This window comes from Drosophila eugracilis, unplaced genomic scaffold (assembly GCF_018153835.1).
Source record: "Drosophila eugracilis isolate 14026-0451.02 unplaced genomic scaffold, ASM1815383v1 contig_2088, whole genome shotgun sequence".
NCBI classification, from domain to species: Eukaryota; Metazoa; Arthropoda; class Insecta; order Diptera; family Drosophilidae; genus Drosophila; species Drosophila eugracilis.
In genome coordinates, this window is record NW_024572964.1 from 3,449,640 (window position 1) to 3,473,176 (window position 23,537).

The window sequence follows — 23,537 nt, forward strand, 5'->3', positions numbered from 1 at the left end:
CACTTAATCAATCTTTTCCTCCTTCAGCATTGGTGATCGACGAAATCAGGTTTTGGGCAAGCGAAAGGCTGTCAAGGATCGCGCCTTTGAGAGAAAACGTCTTCTCCAGGCATCCAAGGACTTCCATAAGTTTGCCGCAGAGGCTGATGACCTTAAGGTGTGGCTCCAAGACAAGACCAGGATTGCAGGCGATGAGAATTACCGTGACCTGACTAATCTTCCACGCAAACTGCAAAAGCACCAGGCTTTCGAACGTGAACTCCGTGCCAACGAGGGTCAACTGAGGAATGTGACCAAGGATGGACAGGCCCTCGTTCAAGCTGGAAATCGAGTGCCCGAGGTGGAATCCCGGGTGGCAGACCTGAACAAACGCTGGAAGGATCTTCTTACTCTGTCCGAGGACAAGGGTCGCAAGTTGGAGCAGGCCGCTTCCCAACGAGAGCACAACCGTTCCCTTGAAGATGCCAAGAAGAAGGTGGATGAGCTGGACGCGGCTCTGCGAAGTGGAGATGTCGGAAACGATTTGCGTAGCTGCAAGGATCTGATCAACAAACAGCAAATCCTAGAGTCTGAGATAACCATCTGGGATCAGAAGGTGGCAGAGCTGGTGTCCACAGGCGACGACATGGCTCACGAGGGTCACTTCAATGCCCAGAACATCGAGGCCGGAACCAAGGAGCTGCAACAGCGATTCAAGGATCTGCGCGATCCCACACAGCGCAGGAGAGCCAAGCTGGAGGAGAGCCTCAATTATCACAAGTTTGTGTTCGAACTAGATTCGGAGTTCCAGTGGATCAACGATCACCTGCCTGCAGCCAAATCCAATGAGCTAGGTCAGAATCTCCACCAAGCCCAATCCCTGCACAAGAAGCACAAGAAGTTGGAGGCGGAGATCAAGGGTCACCAGCCGATGATCAATAAGGCTTTGTTGGCTGGGCAATCTTTGATTTCCCAGCAGCATCCAGAGCGGGAGCAAGTGGAGAACCTGTGCCAGCAGTTGGAGCAGGCATGGCAGGATCTGGAGCGCCATTGTACCGAACGATCCCGAAAACTGGATATGTCCCTGAAGGCCCAACAGTATCTGTTCGACGCTGGCGAGATCGAGTCCTGGCTGGGTGAGCGAAACAATGCCCTGCGATCCACGGAATATGGCCGTGATCGCGATTCCGCGGCCAAGTTGCTCACCAAGCACAAGACCATCGAGCTGGAATTGGACACCTACTCAGGAATTGTCACTGAAATGGGACACAGTTGTGCCGCTATGGTGGCTGCCAATCATCCGGACAGTAAGGTTCTGGTCGCTAAGCAGCAACTGATTGAGAAAATGTTGAAATCCCTGCACAAGCTGGCCTCCCAGCGACAGGGTCGCCTTATGGAGAGCCTGTACAAGCACGAGTACTTCCTGGAGTCGGATGAAGTGGAGCAATGGATCCGCGAGCAAGAGCAGGCCGCCTCTTCGGAGGACTACGGACAGGACTTTGAGCACCTTCAGCTGCTGCAAAACAAGTTTGATGACCTGAAACACCGCGTGGAAGTGGGAGCTGATCGAGTGGATCAGTGTGAGTTGCTGGCCAAGAAGCTAATCGATTCGGAGAGTCCCTATGCCAATGAGGTGGAGAAGCGACAGGAACAACTGAGGTGAATAGGGTGGAGGGGCATTTTTCAAGAATGCACTTACTCATAATCCATTGTCTACTTTACAGAACTTCCTGGGAAAACCTGCTGCAGCTGCTAAACCAGCGAGAGCAGAAGCTCCATGCTGCTGGCGAGATTCACCGTTTCCATCGGGACGTCGCCGAAGCTCTTTTCCGCATCCAAGACAAGAATGCCGCTCTTTCTCAAGAACTCGGCAGGGACTTGAACTCCGCTTTAGCTCTGCTGCGCAAACACGAGGGCTTTGAGAACGATCTGGTGGCCCTGGAGGCACAACTTCAGGTCCTTGTGGAAGACTCTGTGCGCCTGCAGGCTAAGTACCCTTCGAACGCCGCTGCTATTGCCCAACAGCAGGATAAGGTAGTGGCCGCCTGGAATGACCTGAAGGAACGTTCTACCGCTCGCGGAGATCGTCTGGCAGCCAGCTCAGATCTACAGACCTTCCTTACCGATGTCAGGGATATAGTTTCCTGGTCCTCCAATCTGCGTGCCGCTCTCCAAGCCGAGGAGCATGTCAGTGATGCTGCCGGAGCGACTGCCCTGAAGATCCAACACGATGCCATATACGGAGAGATTGAGGCCAGGGAGGACAAGTTCCGGTACCTGAACGAACTGAGTGATTCCATGGTTCAAACGGGACACTATGCCGCTGCCGATGTGGAGGAGAAGTGTGCCGCCATGTTGGATGAGCGTCAAAAGCTCCATGCCGCCTGGAACAAGAAGAAGATTATGCTGGAGCAAAAGATCGATCTTTTCTGCTTCCTACGCGATGCCAAGCAGATTGATAACCTTTCCAGCTCCCAGCAGGCCGCTCTAAGCAGCTCCGACTTCGGTCAGACGGTGGAGGATGTGCAGAACCAGATCAGAAAGCACGATGAGTTCGAGCGATTGATTCAAACACAAGAGGAGAAGGTGGCCCTGCTCCAGGAGCACGGTCGCAAGTTGATCGAACAGCGTCACTACGATAGCGCCAACATTCAGACTATCCTCCAAGGAGTCCTCGCCCGCCGCCAGAAGGTCAAGGATCTGTGTGCCGTGCGTCGCTACAAACTGGAAGATGCCCTGCTCTATGCCAAGTTCGTAAGAGATTGCGCCGAAGCGGAGTCCTGGATCAATGAGAAGCAGAAGAAACTAGAGGCTGATGCCGCCAGCTATGCGGAAGTGACCAATTTGGACGAGAAGATAAAGAAGCTGCAGAAGCACCAGGCATTCCAGGCCGAGGTGGCCGCCAATCAGGGTCGCATCCAGGAGATTCAAGATACTGGAGTAATCCTTCTGAGCAAGCAGCATGAATCCTCGCCTGAGATCAAGCTGGCTATCGAAAGAGTGCTCCAAGCCTGGCAGGGATTGCTGGCAGAGCTGGAGCAGCGTGGTCGAGGTCTAGAAGAGGCCCAGGACAGCCTTGAGTTCAATAGCCAATTGGACAAGATTGAGGCCTGGATCCGTGACAAGGAGATGATGGTGCAAGCTAGTGACACAGGTCGGGACTTAGAGCACTGCAATGCCCTGATGAGGAAGCTCGACGACGTTGACTCGGACATGAGGGTAGACGATCAACGGGTGAAGCACATCAACCAGCTGGCCGATAAGCTGATTAACCAGGCCCAAGTTCCAGCAGACACCCAGAGTGTGGACAAGAGACGAAAGGACTTCAACTACAACTGGCGACAGCTGCAAGGAGCACTCAATGCCTATCGTGCTTTGCTGGGTGGAGCCAACGAGATCCATGTCTTCAACCGCGATGTGGATGACACGGCAGAGAGAATTGCTGAGAAGTCCCTGGCTATGAGTTCCACCGATACAGGACGTGACCTGGCCGCCGTTGAAGCCTTGATCCGCAGGGAAGAAGCTCTGGAGAGGGATATGTCTGCTGTCAAGCTAAAGATTGACCAGCACGAAACTGCTGCCGATTTCCTGATCAAGAAGTATCCGGAACGTGGTGCCCAGCATATTGAGAGAAAACTGGAAGAGCTGCACAAATCCTGGGGCAATCTGCAGGCCCTGTCCGTTAAGAGGCAGAGCATCCTGAACGAAGCCTACCTGGCACACAAGTTTGTTTCTGATGTAAAGGAACTGGAACTGTGGGTCAACGATATGATCAAGAAGATGAACAATACCCAGGCCCCATCCACTATTAACGACTGCGAGACTCAGTTGGAGCTGCACCAGGAACGCAAGGTGGAAATCGAAGGCAGGGAGGAAGCTTTTGCTGGATTGAAGCTGCAAGGTGATCAGTTGTCCACCAGGCCCCAACAGCAGCAGCCGGAGAATGTGCGCAGGTATCTCCTTGTCTTGGAGGAACTGCATCAAACTTTGAATGAAGCCTGGAGCGAGAGGGCCAGGGATCTGACTGAAGCCCATCAACTTCAGCTGTTCAAGGCCCAAGTGGAGCAGGTGGAGATCTGGCTGGCCAACAAGGAAGCTTTCCTCAACAACGACGATCTGGGTGATTCCTACACAGCAGTGGAAAGATTACTTAAAAAGCATGACGAATTCGAGAAGCTGCTTCATGCTGATCACGTGGACACCCTGCAGAAGTTTGCCAATAGCATATTGGAGGGTGAACCCAAGGATGCCGATTTGATCCGCGAGAAACTAGCTTACATCCTGAGGAGAAAGCAGAAACTGCTAGAGCTGTCGCAGGAGAGGAAGCAGAGACTTACGCAGTCCCTGCAACTGCAGGAGTTCCTGCGAAGCCTCTACGAGATCGACCGCTGGTTGGTGCAGAAACTTCAAGTGGCACTGGATGAGAACTACCGAGAACCAAGTAACCTGCAGAGCAAGATCCAGAAGCACGCTGCTTTCGATGCTGAGTTGCTGAGCAACTCTCCTCGCGTTCAGTCGGTTATCCATGAGGGTGAACGCCTTATCCGTGGCGAGCACTTCGCCAAGGAAGAAATTGCCCAACAGGTTCAGCTACTTGAGGGAGATTGGCTTAAGCTGAAGGCCGCTTCCCCAGACCAAAAGGACAAGCTGCAGCAGGCCTACGATGCCTTGGCCTTCAACCGAAGTGTGGATGAGTTCAACAACTGGATGGACGAGGTGGAGCTGCAGTTGAGTAGCGAGGATTACGGCAAGGACTTGGCTGCTGTCAGCAACTTACTCAAGAAACACGAGCGCCTGGAGGCCGATGTGGCCCATCATGGTGAACTGGCAGAGCAGCTGAAACAGAAGGATGAACAGTTCTTCCAGGCTGACCACTTTTTGCGACATGAAATCCACGAAAGGGCCACTGTCAGTATCCGTAGGTACAACACTCTGCACGAGCCCCTGGGAATTCGAAGGGAGAACCTAGAGGATTCCCTGAGTCTGCAGCAGTTCTTGAGGGACGCCGAGGATGAACTCCAATGGTTGGCAGAGAAGCAAGTTGTTGCTGGATCCCAAGATCTTGGAACCAGTCTTCTATCCGTTCAAGGCCTTCAGAAGAAACACAATTCTCTGGAGGCAGAGCTCACCTCGCAGGAACCTTTGATTCAGGCGCTCCTACAGAGAGGTCAGCAGATGATCCGTGACAATCACTTTGCCAGCGAGCAGTTGCAGTACAAGTCGGAGTTGCTCCAGAAACAGCTTGTCCAGCTGAGGGATTTGGCTGCCATTAGACGCCTTCGTCTTCTGGACGCCGTGGAGAGCCAGCTGTTCTATGTGGAGGCCAACGAAGCGGATGCCTGGATGCGAGAGAAGCGTCCGGTTTTGGCTAGCAGCGATTACGGCCGGGATGAGGTGTCCGTTCAGGGTCACCAGAAGAAATTGGAAGTCCTGCAACGAGAACTAACTGCTTTTAAGCCTTCCATCGAGAAGGTGGCTAAACTGGCCACTGGTTTGATTGAGAGAAATCACTTCGACAGCTCCAACATTGCGGAAAAGAATGGACAGGTTGGTCAGCAATACGAGGATCTGCTCCGTTTGGCTAAGGAGCGGGAGCTTAGACTGGGTGAATGCAAGAAGCTTTTCGAGTACCTGCGGGAAACGGAGGAGTTGCACGAGTGGGTGGGCGACCAGATGGCCGTCACCGCAAGCGAGGATTATGGTGAGGATGTAGAGCATGTAGAACAGCTCATCCTGGCCTTTGAATCCTTCGTTTCCAACTTGAATGCCAACGAGGCGAGAGTTGAGGCTTGCTTAGAACGAGGCGATCGCCTCATCCAGGAGAACAACCCCTACAGGAGCTCCATTAAATCGAAGCGCGATGAGACCAAGCAGTTGTGGGAGGAGCTCAAGGATCTGGTGCACGCTCGTCAGGACGCCTTAGCTGGAGCCAAACAAGTTCATGTCTACGATCGCGTGGCAGATGAAACCATCCAACTTATCAACGAAAAGGATGCTTCTCTCATCTCCGAGGATTACGGTCAGGACCTGGAGAGCATTCAGGCCTTGGGCAGGAAGCACCAAGTGTTTGAGTCCGAGCTTGTCGGCATTCAGGGACAGGTGGATTCTGTCCTGGCAGAGGCTGTTAAATTGGGTGAGATCTACCCCGATGCCAAGGAACACATTGAAGTTAAGCGGGATGAGACAGTTGAGGCATGGACGGACCTGAAGGAGAAGACCGGAGCCAGGAAGAATAAGCTAAGCCAAGCCGAGCAACTGCAGTCCTATTTCGATGAGTACCGTGATCTGATTGCCTGGATCAATGAAATGCTGGCCAAAATTACTGCCCCCGAGTTGGCCACCAGTGTGGCAGGAGCCGAGCTCCTTTTGGCCAGCACTAAGGATCACGATACGGAGATCCGTGCGAGGGATGAAACTTTCGCCAAATTTGCCGCCAATGGCCAGCAATTGATCAAGGAGAAGCACTTCCTGGCCCACGAAGTCGAGGACAAGATCAAAGTTCTGCAAGCTCGTCACGAGCTCCTGAAGCAAACTCTTCGCAAGCGTCGTGAGATCTATGAGCTTAACCTGGACACCCAATTGTTCTTGAAGGACGCTGAGATTCTTGAGCAATGGATCAGTAGTCGCGAACCCCAGCTAAAGGATGCCAAACTGGGAGATTCCATTCCCCAAGTTGAGGATCTCCTTCGCCGACATGAGGACTTTGAGAAGACGGTGGCTGCCCAGGAGGAGAAGTTCCAGGCGATCAAGAGGATAACGCTTCTGGAACAGCTATTCCGTCACCAATTGGAGCAAGAGAAGATAAGCAAACTGCAGGAGAAGGAGCGTCTGGAGAAGGAACGACTGGAGCAGTTGAAGCAGCGAGAGCTTCAGCGTCTGGCGGATGAGCGGAGACGTGCCGAGAAGCAGCACGAGAATCGCCAAAATGCGGCGGCGCAGGAGAAGACCCCGATCTTTTCCTCGCCCATGGTCACTCCAGCCCACACCAGTGGTCCACAGTCCCCGGCTTCGGGTCATGACCAATTGAGGCCACCCTTCGGAGATGACAACGAGCACTTGGCCTTACAAAAGAGCAGCTCCAGTGGAATTTTCGGTGACCGTCTGCGTCGCGGATCAGCAGATGCAAATGTGAAGCGCGCAGAGAGCATGAAGGTACAGCCCAAGCAGGCCAAGCGTACTCCATCGTTCACCACCAGGAGGCGGGCTCAGTCCTTCAGGAAGAACCAGAAGGGCGAAGGGTTCGATCTGCCTCCCGTTGAGATCCAAGGAAGTCTGGAGCGCAAGCATGGCTTACAATCCGGAGGCAAGAAGGCGCCTGTACGATCCTGGAAGCAGTTCCACACTGTTCTCTGCGGCCAGTTGGTGTGCTTCTTCAAGGACGAGAACGATTTCCTGCAGCAGAAGACAGCCACTGCCCCTGTTAACATCCTGGGTGCCAAGTGCGAACGAGCGGAGGATTACACAAAGAAGAAGTATGTCTTCCGGCTAAAGCTGCCCGACGGTTCAGAATTCCTGTTCGAGGCTCCCTCACTGGACATCCTGAACGATTGGGTGCGCAAAATATCCTTCCACGCTAGTCTGCCACCGAACATGCAACTGCTCAGCTACGACGAGTCCATGAAGGTAAGTTTTGGTGTCCTTGTAGAAGATTCAAATTAATGTCTTATATCAAATTTCCAAACAGCAACAGTCGAGCAGCTCTCCGGATATCAAGGTGACCAGCAGTGTGGAGTCCCCAGTCAGTTCCCGCAACTCCTCGCCCGATTCCCAGCGTCGTACTAGCGGTGGTCAGATTCTGGACGGATCTGCCACACCCCAAATGGCCTTCCTGCAGCGACAGATGCAACAGCAGCAGCAACAACAGCAATCCCAGCCCAGTTCCCCTAGTTCACCCACCGCCGGATTCGATCAGAAGCCACCAATCCCGCCAAGAGGAGCACCGCCAGTGGCCAGCCATCGCCAGAGCCAGGAGAACCTAGTTGTGATGCGAAATCGCCAAAGTACCAATGGTAAGGAGTACTTAAAGAGAGACACCCCAATGACTATAATTATCTGACTATCCCTTAAAGACCTGCAACAATCCGCTACTTTGCCCGCCGGTTTGACTGGAGTCCAACAGAATGGGAGCAGCAAGGATGACAGCGCGGTGCTGACACGCAACAGCGAGGCCAGACAATCGGGTAAGTCCTCAAAACTAGGTAGTAGTCCCTTCCCCTAGCCATTTGTGTCTCTGTCCATACACACCCTTCACATTATTCCACTCACATTGTAAAAATTGTCCTCCAACAACGCAATGCCGTGTGTAATAGATAATCCGCCGCCATTGCCAACGACGATGCCACCAGTGGGTGGCCACCATCAGCATCCCCAGCATTCCCATTCCCATCAGAACCAGCATCAGGCGCAGGTTCAGCAAAGGATTAACGCCTTCAATGCGGCGGCGAGTCAGCAAAATCAGCCGGATTACTATAACAACAACGCAGCGAGACAGCAACCACAGAGGATTCCCTCTGGAGGGATCGATTCCACGAGGAAGTTCATTGAGATGGAGGCGCACAATAATAATGGAGGCACTAGCAGCAGTCCGAAGAGGAGCATCAACTATTCCAGCAGCGGGGCCAGCAGCAATGGCAACGGTAATGTGAAGATTGGAAGTACGAATTCCTCTACGACCACGATCACCACCTCAACCACCACACACCAAGTGACCTCGAGCAGTCGCACGGTGTGGCATCTAACCTCATCGCCCACCTCATCGACCAAATCATCATCCACCGGGGGCTCCGGGGAGCCTAGCCATGCCATCAGTAATCCAAGCTATATGGGTCTGCATCTGAATAACAATAACGATTCAATTGGAATTGGACTCGGTGGTTAGACGAACATTATTAATCCTAACAATCTGTATATTATGTGGTTCCTAGTCTTAAGTGCTTGCTAAAGCATGATCTCTGGTTACGGCTGATCTGAACTTTATGTATATATCTATTTCTTTCTTTATCCTTAATGCATGCCTGTTTACGGGATAGGTTCCTCAACTTTCAAACCGGTGAAGCTAACCCGCCGATCCTATCTACGCACGAGTTTGCAAAGTATTTCTATGAGTTTTATAAACTATATGTTAACTTTCCCCAATCGAACTTTCTTAACTCGACATTTTTAAATGCCCAGTTAGATTTTCCATAAACACTTTAAGCAACCTAAGCACAGTTTCGAGTTATAGAATTTTGATTGTTATATAAATGGCTCTTCCATTCTCAAATTTCATACCTGTATCAAAGACATATATTATATATTATTTAAGCTAAGAAATGATGACCTATTGCATGTCCAACCTCTGAATCTCACTCTATGTTATGCTACACTCTCCACTCTCTCCATTTGCATGACTCCTTCATATGCTAAAGATTTCAAACCACTCACACTCTCTATTTCATCCAACCAGGTTGGGGAAACACCCGCTTTGAGAGCAACCGACCCGTATCCCTACAGCCCGACTCTATTAGCTTCTCCCGTGTTTCGGCAGAGAGCTCCAGCGAAAGTGAGGCCCAGTCCATTTCATCCGTGTCCGGAGTGAAGGGCAGCAAGGGCACGAAAGAGGAGCGACGCAGCGGCATGTTCCGCATCTTTGGACGCAAGGTCGACAAGGAGAAGGAAAAGGACAAGGACAAGCGCCGGTCGAGTCAAGTCCCGCCACAGTGAAAACATATTCAACTTTTGGACAATTAGGAGGAGCAGCCCGGTCGGTGGGTCGGTAGATCGACGAGGCCGAATTGTTTTTGTATTTTTTATATACACCATAATTATTTAATTTGTATTCGCCAAGGGCAAACAAATTTAAAAAACAAAATCAACTACTGAACGAAACGAAAAAGTTGAGAAATTTAACGTGTCTACTTAAAGCTAAAGCGACAAAAATGAAAGTATAAAAGAAATATTATATATATATAAAGTCAATGTTTTAATTGCATTATAAAATGTATCTGTAAGCTTGTTCGTTGTATGATTAAATTTAATTTTCGTAAAACAAAAAACCTTAAACAATAAATACTATACATATTGTGAAAACAAGATCGGCTTAAACTTTACTCAATAGCGGTTCACGATTTCTTATTGGAAACTGAATAATCTGATATATATTTTATATATACATATGAAAGAGGTACCTGTTCTAAAAAACTGTTTGACAAATTCAATATAATTGCACCCACATAAGAGTAAATAAACAAAAGTAGCTGATAAAGCCAGAGCGGATGTTTATATATTCTTGACCAGCGTCAATAACAGAGTGTTTGGCCTATAACTAAACATGTGGTTATTTCCAACCAATATTTATTTTTTCTGACAACATTTTATTGTTATCTGTATTGTAAAATATTAATACTTTACTTTAATCATTTTTATTGACGTCAAATATATACAAAACTGTCTGGCTGAGCTATGAAATATTGTCAAAAAAATTTGCGAATTGCATTTAATGGTGTGTTGACAGCGGTCTTTAAACTTTAATCTGTTTACGTGAAAAATTACGTTTTTTGACTTTAGGTACGCTTATCTGTCCTTTCTTTATTTTACTTTAACTTGGGTTTTTTTTTCATTCAACTACAGATTAACATGGGATTTTCACAAGCTATTAGAAATGCACTTTCAATCTTTCGCAGTCTTATCATGTGCAGCACCGCCTTTTTTATATTCCTAACAGGTAGGCAACTATTATGGTTAAGTTTAGGTATATATACAGTACGGTTTCCTAAGAAAACACGCTTAATCAAATAAGAAAAATGAAGATAAGAATATGTAACCATGGTTATCATGAAGATATTTATTGACTTGTCTAAAGTGTTTCGCTATAAGCTTATCTGATTCTATCCGGAATCGGTACAGCGCGTCTTAAAAGATTATCTTGGGCGAAATTAAATACATTTTGTGGGTTCCTTAACGTAGCTTCTGTGGTTCATGACTATTCCACGGGGACTTTTCAAGATTTATTCAATTAATCAGCGCCTGAGTCTTTGTACTCTTATTGTTATGTTTTCCTAGTTTCCTCGGGTTTGGGTTTAACCCAAGTCCCTCATACAATTAGTTCTTATCTGGGTCAATCCAGTCGAAATTGGTATTCTATCCACAGAATGCTTCTTACATTTAAAAATATTGTTGTATTAGGCTCTTAAGCTATAAATCACCTTTATGTGTGCGAGAGCGCTCGAAAAGTAGTTCCCCTAAGGAACGCTTTAACTTGCTGATATATATTGTTTACACCCGACTACGCATCGGGTAAGGCGGAGAGCTCGGCTGCGAGCTCGGTGCACTATATAAGCTCCTCCACGATTTTCTCAAATCATAGCTCGCTGATAATTCAACAAGAAACCATTTTCAAGACTCTGTGTGAACTTCTGTTTCCAATATGATGCACATCAAGTACTTGTTCGCCTTCTTCGCTGTCCTGATGCTCGTGGTCCTGGGCGCCAACGTGGCCGATGCCGACTGTCTTTCTGGAAGGTATAAGGGTCCCTGTGCCGTCTGGGACAATGAGACCTGTCGCCGTGTGTGCAAGGAGGAAGGACGAGTCAGTGGACACTGCAGCCCCAGCCTGAAGTGCTGGTGCGAAGGGTGCTAAAACTTCACTTCTATAAACATTCTTTAAAATCCGTGAAGCGCTTCCTTATATTTTTATTACATACTTTAACCATGAATATCGAATAAAAGCGACAATGTACATTAAAAACTAAAAAACAACATATTCCTTTACTAGTTGTCAAGGTCAAATATTTAGCATTAATAAAGTCAGTTAAAATGCATTACATGTTTAGTGAAATACATTAACTGCCGGAAATGCTAGCATAAAAAATACGTTTTGAAAAATGCAAGATAAGCGGTCGTTAAAAGATCTGAATAAGTAATGACTAAAATAATATTGCGGCAGTAAAATTAACTTTTTGTTTTAGTAAGTCAGTTTGTTAATTGTCATAATCTATCATAATTGCCATAAATCTTTTTCAAGACCAAAGATTTAGGATGACACCACAATAAAGTAAAAGTCTTTATATATTTAATAAAAATATCGCTATTCTTTATTTGGCATCAGTCTTTCCAAGTGTTTATTTTCAATTTTCTTCTGCTCATGTATGGTTTTCCTTTTTAAATCCAAGGTCCTGCGAATGGGTTACATATCCTGCAAAGAAACAGAGCAAACTCCCTAGGTCTGTCCGGGAATGTGTTTGAGTGTTTGTCGGCGGTCTAAGCTCTGGTAAAGCGCGAAAATGTGGCAGTCATAGAGTGAAATCGTTGGGAAATTGGTGACCATCTTAAGGGTCAAACAGTTCGGATTTGCTATGGTTCGGATATCTAAGGGGCCAAAGGGACCCGGAGCGATAAACTCCGGGCCAAAATTTAGGCGGATGTGTGTCTGTTTCTGGGATAAATGGTCTTCTGTCGGCAAGACATGTAAGTGTTAAAAATGATTGCATTAGTTTTATACTACGTATAAGGAAGCTTGAATCGGATCGAAACGACTGGACCCTCGTCTTTGAAGTTAGGTAGCAGTGATTATAACTTATAATCCCCATTCGGAGCTAGGCTCCTTGTAGGTCTTTGAAAGTCTTTGTGGGACATATTGTCCCTTTGATTTTCGGATTTCTTTTGCTATGTCCAACTCTCGTTTTTGGAACTTAAGGGGGTGGTGGGTGGAGAATAAGGGGTTTTGAGGGGATTGGCACACACGATACACACATCACTGTTTGATCACTGCTCTCATGTTAACTTAAGTTCGTTCATGGTGTTGTTGGTTGTGGTTGTTGTTGTTGGGCGTCTCTTAAAAGTCTCTTTCTCTCTCTTTTTTTTTTGGTTTTGGATAAATAAAGTTCACATTTTCTCTCTTTCATTTTGTATTTTTTTTGTGTTTTAAAATATTTAATTAGCATTAAGATCTCTGCTCTTTTGAAATTTGCTTAAGTCGTAAGTTTGTTTAAATCATAGTGTGGGTGGTGGGGGTGTTTGGTGAGCGGGACAGAGAGAAAGGGGAAAAGAGAGTTGTATCGACTTTAGACGATAGCCGGTTTTCGTGGGTCTAGGGTTTTGCGGTTTTATCATAATAACTTTTTGCTTATACCGTTACGCATTCAATATTTCTTTTTGAATTTTCACACGCGAGAGGATTAGGATTACACTTTCCGATTCTAGCGAGGCCAAGTGCACGATCTCGATCCGGCCTAGCGTCTGTTGTCCCGATAGCTTCGTTGGCCGCCGCCACCACCACGCTCGCGAAACGGTCGCGAATCCCGCGATGATCCGCTGCGATTTCCGTACTCCCGTCGACGACCGCCCGCGGAGCCGTTGTTGCCGTCCCGATTCCGATAGCCACCGGGTCCACCCATTCCGCCGGATCCACCACCTCCACCGCCTCCCATTCCGCCGGCAGCCGACTGTGCTGCAGCTACCCCACCTGCTCCATTGCTACCGCCATTCGCTGCTCCGCCGTAGACGGGAAAGCCCGGCGGTGGCACTGTGGGCAGGCCAGCGTTCTTCCAGGCGGCAAACTCTTCGTAGCTCGGTGCTTTATCGAAGCCCGGTGGTGGTGGTCGTTGGGGAGGTGGATAATCCGGCAACGGTGGTGCACCCGGCCCATCGTAGTACCGTACCGGTGGCGGCAGCTGCTCGTACATAGCAGCCGTTGCTCCTGGTGGAAGGGCGCCCGCTGCTCCCGCCCCAGCTCCTGGCATTGGCAGCTGGGCAAACGGAGGAACGAAGGGCAACGGCGGCAGTTGGCCGTGCATGTTGCGCATGTAGTCCGCCACATAAGCTTCTGCAGCTGCTGCCGAAGACATGTAACGCTCCCACGACGGCATGGTCATGTCGCCTGGTCCGCCGGGTGGGGCTCCTGCTCCACCTCCCATTTGGCGGTAGGGAGAGCCGCTTCTCTTGAAGCCACCGCCAGGAGGAATACCCATGCCATGATGATGTCGATACGGGCGATGGTGTGATGGTCCGTGATAGCTCCTCTTGTGACGCATCGGACCAAGCTGGTCGTGACCAGCTCCCCTGCCACCGCCTCGACCTCCTCCATGGCCACGGGAAGAGAGACTCCTGGGTGGCTTGTAGATCACGTGAATGCCTTTTTCCCGCATTACTCGGGCGGTCTCCTTGGATTTCTTAAGTATTGGGGTGAGTTCGATCTGCTCATCCTCGGGGAAAAGGCGACACAGCTCTCCACCGATCTTGGGCTCGATCTCCTGGCCGTCACGACCAATCTTCACTGGCTTTCCTTCGTTCCATGTGTTGTGCAGGTGCAGGGTGGCGTTGAAGGACAGCTCCTTGCGGCAGATCCAGTCAAGTTCGATGACTCCGCCCAGCGCCTTGGGGGAAATACTAGGTGGCAATACCCAGGCTACCTGCGGAATGTCCCGCCGGGATGGGGCGGACATTCGAGCAAAACCTGCAAATTTTCCTGCAAGCAGAAAGGGAGTTTAATATTGAAAACGAAACAGGCAAAACAAAAGGAAAAATAAGAAAGTATTAGAACTCTTTCTTCGCGAAGAGAGTTCGACCAAAACCTACCACTCTCGTTCACCGAAAAGATGAGCAGCACGTTCCTGGCCTCTTTGAAGGCTTGGTTAAGATTGGCGTCGTTCTGCGGCAGCGTGGCCCACACACTTTTATTTTTAGACAGTTGGACGTTGTCGCTGTTGTTCGACTTAATAAGGAAGAATCTCGTATCCCGGAAAAGGTAGTTAAGCTTGGTCATGTAGTCGTAACCCTTTTGCGAATGTGACTGTGTTCCGCCGCCGCCAGAATCCTTTTCGGGCGTGGAGCCCTTGGAACTGGCTTTGCCACGACCATTGCCGCCTCCATTACCACCGTTTCTCTTATGCTGTGTTCCCGAATCAGAGTCAGAGGACTCGCTGTCAGATTCTAGAGCTGGAAGAGTTGGTTTTTCGTCCTCGGCCTCGCTGGCATCGCTTTTGTGGCCGCTGGAATCGTTGGTACTGGAGGGCTTCTTATTGCGCGACTTCTTGGCAGGCGGTTGACGCTCCTCTGCAGGAGGGGATTTGGCCTTGACTTTGTCAACAGGCTCAGAGGAAGTGGTTTTTTTTGATTCACTGCCCGTGCGCTTTTTTTTCTTGCCACCATTCAGCTCTTCAGGCGTGGGCTCCCTTTTGCCTTTGTTCTTGGAGGAGGACTTTGAGGATTTGGTGTCCACTGTCGGTTGAGGACTTTCCTTGGCTTGCTTCTTCGTCTTTCGTTTGCTACTACCTACCAGAGACGATGTGGCAGTGCTAACAGAGCTGATACTGGGTTCAGAATCCGAGGAATCCCCGCCATTTGATTCGGAAGCCTCACTCCTTGTATTGAACTCAAAGTCCTGAAGTTCTTCGGCAATGTCCGCTTCGTTTTCGTCCAGACCGAGGTGCACTGCATCCAAGTCCGCCATCTCTCGCATCGGCAGCGTTTGTTTACCTACTCCGAAATGGGGAAATCGTAGAACCACAGATGAATGGAGCACCCACGCACACACACAAACCAAGAAAAATATAGAGAAAAAACGCCGATCGATCGGAAAGGTGAGAAATGGTCGGTAAAATCCGGATAAATCGACACTCACTGGCTGCTCTAGGCATTAAATGTGTGGACACCGGTTTAGCGCCACTTCTTATCCAGTTTTCACCGCAATTATTCGTTTTTTGAATGCGAAATTACACCAATTTTACAAGTCTTTACACACAAATTCTGCGTCACAGCGGCGACGAATTGGCGATGGCGTCAGAAGAGTACCACTATATGTACCGCAAGCCGCAACTATCGTGGTAACTATCGATAGAAGAATTCAGCTCAACCGCGTTAAAAAAGGTAGTTACAAATAGATAGTTTTTATTATAAATATTTGCATGTTATCTGTGTTACAGATATATTTGCTTGGTAAACGAAGACTAAATTTTTGTTAAACTGTAAATATCTCATTTTGAATGAATATTATAAAACTCAAATTTAAACCGATACAAATAGCCGTATTTGCCAGAACAAAGTTATTGAATATGCATGTCGTAATCGATAAAGTTATCGTCTCTGCCAAGCGAGGTAAACAAAATGCACCATAAGCAATTGGATTTTCCGGCTTTTCCACTTTCCCTGCTGGACGACAGCGATCTGGAGCCGCAGAGATGCTATGTGCCCGTGGGTGAGGATACTCCAGGCACAGGATGGTGTCGCTGCAACCTTTCCGATGGCAGCTACGCAGTTTGTTGGGTTACTCCGCGTGCTGGTAGTGAAACTTGTTGCTTCTTGGATGGAATAGTCACATCGTCGTCGCGCTTTTCCCCAAACAATGAGCGTTTGGTGCTTTTAGAGCCACTGAAACTAGCACCATGCCTAGAAAGGATTCCCTGCGTGGTCACAGTTAATCAAGAGCTTCTCCAGCGCTCTCATGTTTCCACGGAAGATCTAGAGGACGATGTGCGCGTGTTCCTGCGCCACCTGAAGCTTACCAAAGGGTGCTCTGTGCAGCACAGACGACTTGCCAAGTTAGGCGTTGCCAGTGTGGAGATTTTTGATGCTCCAGGTGTTGCCCCTGACGAATGTTTTGAAATATCCCGAGATGCTAGGCTGCTCCTTGTGGATACAAGACTTGGAATGCCCTATCCCTTGATTTCCACATCAAAGTACCTGCCACACAGCTTTGAGCAGCCCATGAACGACTTGAAGCAACTACTAGAAACTTCAAAAAGCAGTTTCTCACACAGTTTTCCTGCAACAGCGTTAGTTGTGGGACCTGTGGGATGTGGAAAGAGTCGCCTTCTCGGAGAGTTTATGCGTCGACATAGCTGTAATTGTTTCTATATTACAGCCAGTCATGTGCTGCGTTCATATCCAGGCGAAACGGAAGAGGAGTTGAGAAGAATTTTCCAGTCAGCTGAAACTTTCAAGGAGCAATTGCGTCCACTATGTAAATGTTCAATGTCTTTGTAAAGGTCATCAAAATGTTAATAGGTTTTTCCTTTTTTAGTGCCCATTGTAATACTTATTGAGGATCTGGAGCTACTCTGCCCTTCTACGAGCGTCGCAGATGCCAAGAACTTAAGCAATGCCCTCCGTATCTCAGCTGAACTATACAAACTTATTGATGCATTGCCCCCAGGCATCATTTGTGTGGCTACTTCGGGGACCCCAGACTCCTTGCATGAACATGCGCGCAGACGTTTTATAAGAGAAGTGTCTATCGAGATGCCCAGCGAGGAGCAGCGCAGACAACTCGTAGATGATCTTTGCCGAGAGCATGACCTCGAACTCTCGGAGACTTTACTCGATCACTTAGCAAGGAATACTCAGGGCTACGTGATGGCGGATCTAATACTCCTCTTGCGCCGCGTGCAACAGGAACTGCTAACCAAAGATGACTCTAATGTAGAGGAAATCTTTCGTCAGTCGTTGCTCAGAACTCAACCTAGTGCCTCGCGATCCACGGATGTGCGGGTGTCAAAAATGGCATGTGGGTTTGAGGTTATTGGAGGAATGGAATCATTAAAACGCACTTTGCAAGTCTCAGTTTTAGCGGGTCTAAGACAAAGTGCCGCTTTTGCTCGATTCGGACTGAGTCTACCCAAGGGGGTGCTGCTGTACGGACCCCCAGGATGTGCCAAGACCACCATTGCCAAGTGCCTGGCCAAGGAGGCTGACATGACCTTCATTGCCACCTCGGCAGCAGAGGTTTACTCGCCCTATGTTGGATGCGCCGAGAAATTTATTTCACGAATCTTTGACACAGCTCGAAAGAATGCACCGTGCCTTATCTTTCTGGATGAAATTGGTAGGGCACATAAAGTCTATCGAAAAACGTATTTATGTAATTATATACATTATTTATTTAATAGATTCTCTAGTTGGAAGAAGGACAGTCTCAAGTGGAGGAGGTGGAGGTCAGGTTCAGTTAAGGATTCTTTCCACGCTGCTGACTGAAATGGATGGCATTGTGGGTGGGAGCAGTCAGCAGCATATACTTGTGGTGGCGGCTACCAATCGTCCAGATATGATTGATGACGCCCTGCTGAGACCCGGCCGCTTCGACAAGCTCATCCACGTTCCAGCGCCGGATGTGGAATCCCGCCTGGAGTTGCTAAAACTCCACCGCCAACGAATGCCTTTCCATGAAAATGTTGTTCTTGAGGAGATTGCTTTACGCACCGATCGTTATTCTGGAGCCGATCTGTGCAATCTCTGCAATGAGGCGGCAATCGAAGCGTTCCAGCGTGACTTTGAGGCCACTGAAATACAGCTGCAAGATTTTGAGAAGGTATTAATCAAGCAGAAATCTTCTCTTACGCAAAGTCAAATAGATGGCTACTATAAATTTGCTTATAGGTTTTTGTAAAACATGACTTTTTTACGAAATGTAAATAGAGTTAGATTAGTTTGTTACTTCGCTTTAATACATTATTTTAAACTATTAAAACTTCACAAAAATTACTGTATTTTATTTTAAATTCATCTATGCGCGCGCTCAATCATCGATTAATCGATAGTAATAATAGCCGTCAGCTGTTGCAACGATAACGCGGTGCAGCAGCAAAACAAAGAAAAAACAGATAAAACGTTAACGCAATTAAGCGTAGTAAAAAAGCCTAGATTATCGCCAAATAAGAGAGGAAGTGAGTCACAGGAAAAAGCTTTCCAGCCACAATGGCAGATACGCGTAAAGAAGCCGCACCGCCGAGTTACGAGGAAGTCATGAACAGTCCCTCGCAAGGTAAGTAATAAATTCACTAACGACATCCAATTTGACCTGAGACTATTTCAGATTCACGCTTGATAGTGGGCGTACACCAGGGGGCACCCAGTGCCCCGCCCCCGAACATGCACATGCCAACCTACGGAGCTTTCGAGACGACACCGGTGAGCGTAGTGATTCAACCTACCCCGGTCGCTATGCCCACGGAGATCATCGTGATTGGAGGATGTCCAGCTTGTCGCATTGGATACCTGGAGGACACCTTCTCTGCCTGTGGCCTGTGCTGCGCCATCTTCTTCTTTCCTTTGGGCATCCTCTGCTGTTTGGCCATGCGAGAGAAGCGCTGCTCCAACTGCGGAACTGTTTTCTAAAGGGGATTCCCAAGAAATTACAAATACATCGACAATTGGCGTCCTGAACAGCTTTTTGGAGAAGAATCCTCGAAAAATATGCTGGTTGAGCAGAGCTCTAGCTGAGGAATGACCTTCGAAAGAGGACTCCCCCGAAAATCATACAAAAATACACCCCTTGGGGTCTGCAGCTACGTCTACTCCTTATTGTGACTGTTTTTTGATATCACAAAGCTCCAATATTTTTATTATTGTTAATCGTTAGGTCAGAAACCATTAAATATTATGTGTAAATATTATTCATGGCTGTTTGTAGTGTGCCCCCGATTTCCAGTCACTGTTCGGCGATTGTTCATAACAAGAATAGTTTTGTACAGTAGAAATTGGCTAACCGATATTGACATGTATTGAGGTGCTGAAAGATAACTATTCAAAAATGTAAATGAAGAAGTAATTAGGCTTTTTAAAAAATTAATAATTATAATAAGTTTTAATCTCTAATCAATATATATAGTATTTTACTAAAGGGCAAATGGAAAATATAAATTTTGGATGACAAATCCACATTTCACTTTGGATATATTTATGTTTAACTATATCCTGTGGTTAGGGCTGCGTCATGGAAAGTTTCATTATTGAAAATTTAGCATATAGAATATGTACTGTATATATATATTGCATTGCAAGCGTTGCCGAGGCGCGCTTCCGTTAAATTCAATTGAAATATAATGGTGGGCGGTTTTGTATTACGCCGCCCGTCCGTAGTCTCCATGCTCTTTGCACTTTGCCGCGTAAAACAGTAAACAAGTTGGGTATTTCAAAAAGATTAAACGACGCAAAGGTACCCTAATTATACTTTATAATTTATATCAAAATAACAGAAATTCATATTTTTAAACAGGTGAAGTGTACCTTTTGATGAATTATATTGTGGTATAAAATTAATTGTCGACAGAAAACTACAAAATAAATCCAGATCTGATATACCTTCCTTATCAGATTTCATGGACACAGGGTATCACAACAAATTCGCCGGCATCTACATCCGCCGTGTCGGCATCTTCGAGTCAACAGTCGTGATTTTCCTTTGCCGCGGACATGACCGGTGCTATTCTTCTTTTCTCGCTGTTGATGCCAATGCTTTTGGACGCAGTTGCACCCCCACGGCGGCCAAATGTGGTCATGGTGATCTTCGATGATCTGCGTCCCGTAATTGGGGCTTATGGCGATCCGCTGGCCAGCACCCCATACCTGGATAATTTCGCTCGAGGAAGTCATGTCTTTACACGAACTTACAGTCAAGTGAGCCTTAAATTCTTGATATTTATTAAATTACTAAATTTCTATATATTTTATATCTGCCGTAGCAATCTCTGTGTGCACCCAGCCGGAATTCCCTGCTCACAGGTCGAAGACCTGACACTTTGCATCTGTACGATTTCTACAGTTACTGGCGTGCTTTCACCGGAAATTACACTACTTTGCCGCAATACTTCAAGGAGCACGGATATTACACCTATAGCTGTGGGAAGGTATTCCATCCTGGACTGTCCTCCAACAACACGGATGACTACCCCCTGAGTTGGTCAGCTCCAGCGTTTCGTCCTCGAACCGAGCAGTTTATGAACTCGCCGGTTTGTCCAGATAAAGAGGGAATTCTCCGGAAGAATCTCATCTGTCCGGTAGAGCTGCAAACACAGCCGTACAAGACTCTTCCAGATATCGAGTCCGTGGCGGAGGCATTGCGCTTCCTGGAATCTCGGAAGAAACACAACCGAGAGCCCTTCTTCTTGGCCATGGGCTTTCACAAGCCTCACATTAATTTTCGGTTCCCTCGGCAATTTCTCTCAAGATTTCGACTTTCCCAGTTTTACAACTACACTGAGGACAGTCTGAAACCACCAGACATGCCGGCGGTGGCATGGAATCCCTACACGGATGTGCGGGCCAGGGATGACTTCAAGCACTCCAATATATCCTTTCCCTATGGACCCATTTCAAGACATCAGGCTGCTCAGATACGGCAGGGATACTATGCCTCGGTGGCCTATGTGGATGATTTGTTTGGCAAGCTGATCGGAGGCTTGAATCTGGACGAAACGGTGGTGGTGGTGCTCGGTGATCATGGCTGGTCCTTGGGCGAACATGCTGAGTGGGCCAAGTACAGCAACTTTGAGGTGGCACTCAGGGTTCCTCTGATTATAAGAACACCACAGTTTCCTCTCAGTCAAACAAAGTACTATCATGGAATTACCGAACTTTTGGATGTTTTTCCCACTTTGGTTGATCTGGCGGGGCTACCAAATTTACCAACCTGTCAGGACTCCCAGGAGCTGACCTGCGGCGAGGGCAAGAGTCTGTATTCTCAGTTAATGGGTCTGGGGAGAGGTAAGTTTAATTTTATAATTTTTAAAATTTCTTTATAATAATCTTTCAGCTGATGAGCATGTGGCCCTCAGTCAGTACCCCAGACCAGGAATGCTGCCCACTAAACATCCCAATAGCGACAAGCCCAAGCTAAAGAATATCAAAATCATGGGTTATAGCCTTAGAACTGATATCTATAGGTACACCTTGTGGGTGAGATTCCACGCACAAAACTTTAGCAGAGGTGAGTGAGATATTAATTTTAAATTAATTTAAAGATAAGATGGATAACCGAAATATTTTGCCTTTTAGACTGGCACGATGTGTATGGCGAGGAGTTGTATGACCATCGCCTGGATTCTGGAGAGGAGCTGAACCTGGTACCTCTGCCCGAGTTCGATGATGTGCGCCAGCGACTGCGCCGGCGTCTGATGGAGGTCGTAGGTAGCTAGTGTAGATCTGAGATCCTCCATTCCCCCGGAATCCCTCTGATTTTGAATAAATTCATAAGCAATAAAGGCAGCGCGACAAACGATCTCGAGACGGCAAAATATCTTGTCGCCATAATTGGAATTTAATACTTCCGGTTGGGCAACAACGTTTGCGAGACGCCCAGACATTCTGCATATTTTTCGCTGTAATTTCTGCGATGCCCCCGTCTTGGAGACCGCCACCCCGCGACACCCTGCCCCTCAGTCACCGTACAATGTACAATATAAAATCCGATCCACTCCGATCCGCGCATGCGTGACTGTGTCCATTGCCTTTTTGGCTTCGTTTTTGTGAATTTTTGTGAATGAAATTTCATTCAACGTTGGCGGCGCGCGTCTCGCTGCGTTGGCGTCGGCAGCGACGTCGCCGCCCAAAACGAGAGAGGATGGGGAGAGGAGAGTGGTGGAGCCACGGGGGAGGAAGCTACGTTGGCGACTCTTTTCGAGCTTTCATTTTCGCTTTGGTTTGTTCCCAGGCGAGTGAAAATCAAAGCACTGAAAGAAAATGTTGATGCTATTTTTTAAAATTTTGATACAATCTGATCTGAATTTCTAATCATTAAATACAGTGCCCAAAAGCAGGCAACAAAATACTTCACATATGTATCCAACATGTAATAACGAAATATGTCTTAATAATCTATGATAGTTTCTTGTAAGACGTATTTCTCTGTGCATTTCTCAGTCTGGTAATTAAATCTGCAGTCCGCTGCTTGATCGATGTGATCCCCTCCCCTGTGGACCGCCTCCTCAACCACTGCCTTTAACCCACTCTTTCTCTACGTGCTCTCTAATGTGCATATTTGGTGTGGGCTGCGTTTTGGGTTCGCCATGTGGGCTGTCTCTCTCGAGGTGATTAAACTGCATTTTGGCAGCACTTTCAAACACACACACTTGCACCGATGCATTTCTAGAAATATGTGTCCCAAAGAAGGCGTGGCCATTTCAACTTTATGATTTTTGTCATATTTCTCGAGACTTTGTGGCTTTTACAATTCCATTCACTAATTTTTGTTGATTGTCGTGCATTTTTTCGCAGAGAAAACTATAGTTTATTGCTTTTCAATGTTTTTAAATTGAATTTGGTCAACATTGAGTGGAAATTGATAAATTATAAATAAACGGTAATAAATGTTTGTATATCTCTATGCTAATGGTTGACGGCAAAGATGGTAATAGAACTATTTAAGGTGTGTTTACCCCTCAGTCTACCCTTTCCACGGCCCCTGTTAATATTATTTACCACATCCACCTACCATAACTTATTTTTTATATTGCCATTTCCGTTGTGGGCTTTCCTCTCATTCATTTCTTTACCGTTGCTTTGTTGACAGCCTTTTTCTTTAATTCGCGCTAGTGTTCCTCCTCCCAATGGGTGGGTCCATCTCCCTCCGTCCCTACATTTTCCCCAATTTGGCTATGCATAATGCAACCAAAGAGGCCGGTAAGTCAGTGGGGATGGGCGGCAAAATTGCATATATAGCCGCCATATAGCTCGTGTGGGGCCTTTGGCTTAGAGTGTCTGTTTCGGTTTTGAGTTTTGCGGCTAACCGCAGCACAGTCGCATAGCGCGTGTGTTATAATAATCTATGGCACTTTAGAGGTTTAACCGATGGCCGGATAGATACAGATACA

General features: G+C 47.5%; 6 protein-coding genes across 12 annotated transcripts in view; 5 read left to right on the forward strand and 1 right to left on the reverse strand.

Moving 5' to 3' along the window:
- LOC108107784 (spectrin beta chain, non-erythrocytic 1) overlaps nt 1-10,047 on the forward strand; it is a 31,261-nt gene extending 21,214 nt beyond the window's left edge. For 3 of the 7 annotated variants that reach the window (XM_017215483.2, XM_017215484.2, XM_017215481.2), the window contains 6 exons: nt 28-1,638; nt 1,704-7,602; nt 7,664-7,988; nt 8,049-8,159; nt 8,289-8,852; nt 9,425-10,047. In XM_017215483.2, coding sequence (XP_017070972.2) covers nt 28-1,638; nt 1,704-7,602; nt 7,664-7,988; nt 8,049-8,159; nt 8,289-8,852; nt 9,425-9,681 — 8,767 coding nt within the window. In that variant the 3' untranslated portion in view covers nt 9,682-10,047. Of the gene's footprint in view, nt 1-27; nt 1,639-1,703; nt 7,603-7,663; nt 7,989-8,048; nt 8,160-8,288; nt 8,853-9,008; nt 9,072-9,424 lie in introns of all 7 variants that reach the window. The other 4 variants (XM_017215486.2, XM_017215482.2, XM_017215485.2 and 1 more) reach the window with 4 other exon arrangements.
- Nucleotides 10,048-11,310: 1,263 nt separating this feature from the next.
- On the forward strand, nt 11,311-11,777 carry LOC108108065 (drosomycin). The gene has a single exon (XM_017215942.2). The coding sequence runs from the start codon at nt 11,384-11,386 to the stop codon at nt 11,594-11,596; it is 213 nt and encodes a 70-aa protein (XP_017071431.1). The 5' UTR covers nt 11,311-11,383; the 3' UTR covers nt 11,597-11,777.
- Nucleotides 11,778-12,025: 248 nt separating this feature from the next.
- Nucleotides 12,026-15,731, reverse strand: LOC108108064 (YTH domain-containing protein 1). The gene is made up of 3 exons (XM_017215940.2): nt 15,578-15,731; nt 14,533-15,432; nt 12,026-14,422 (listed from the first exon to the last, which is right to left on the reverse strand). Exons 1-3 carry the CDS (start codon nt 15,591-15,593, stop codon nt 13,188-13,190), a joined length of 2,151 nt encoding a protein of 716 aa, XP_017071429.1. The 5' UTR covers nt 15,594-15,731; the 3' UTR covers nt 12,026-13,187.
- Nucleotides 15,732-16,043: 312 nt separating this feature from the next.
- LOC108107579 (transitional endoplasmic reticulum ATPase) lies at nt 16,044-18,429 on the forward strand. Its single transcript, XM_017215139.1, has 3 exons — nt 16,044-16,915; nt 16,976-17,776; nt 17,841-18,429. Exons 1-3 carry the CDS (start codon nt 16,060-16,062, stop codon nt 18,335-18,337), a joined length of 2,154 nt encoding a protein of 717 aa, XP_017070628.1. The 5' UTR covers nt 16,044-16,059; the 3' UTR covers nt 18,338-18,429.
- An 85-nt stretch (nt 18,430-18,514) lies between these two features.
- Nucleotides 18,515-19,343, forward strand: LOC108107613 (brain protein I3). The gene is made up of 2 exons (XM_017215183.2): nt 18,515-18,712; nt 18,764-19,343. Exons 1-2 carry the CDS (start codon nt 18,646-18,648, stop codon nt 19,063-19,065), a joined length of 369 nt encoding a protein of 122 aa, XP_017070672.1. The 5' UTR covers nt 18,515-18,645; the 3' UTR covers nt 19,066-19,343.
- Nucleotides 19,344-20,118: 775 nt separating this feature from the next.
- Nucleotides 20,119-22,087, forward strand: LOC108107621 (iduronate 2-sulfatase). Its single transcript, XM_017215190.1, has 4 exons — nt 20,119-20,346; nt 20,412-21,432; nt 21,482-21,655; nt 21,724-22,087. The coding sequence occupies exons 1-4, from the start codon at nt 20,143-20,145 to the stop codon at nt 21,861-21,863; spliced, it is 1,539 nt and encodes a 512-aa protein (XP_017070679.1). The 5' UTR covers nt 20,119-20,142; the 3' UTR covers nt 21,864-22,087.
- Nucleotides 22,088-23,537: the final 1,450 nt, after the last annotated feature.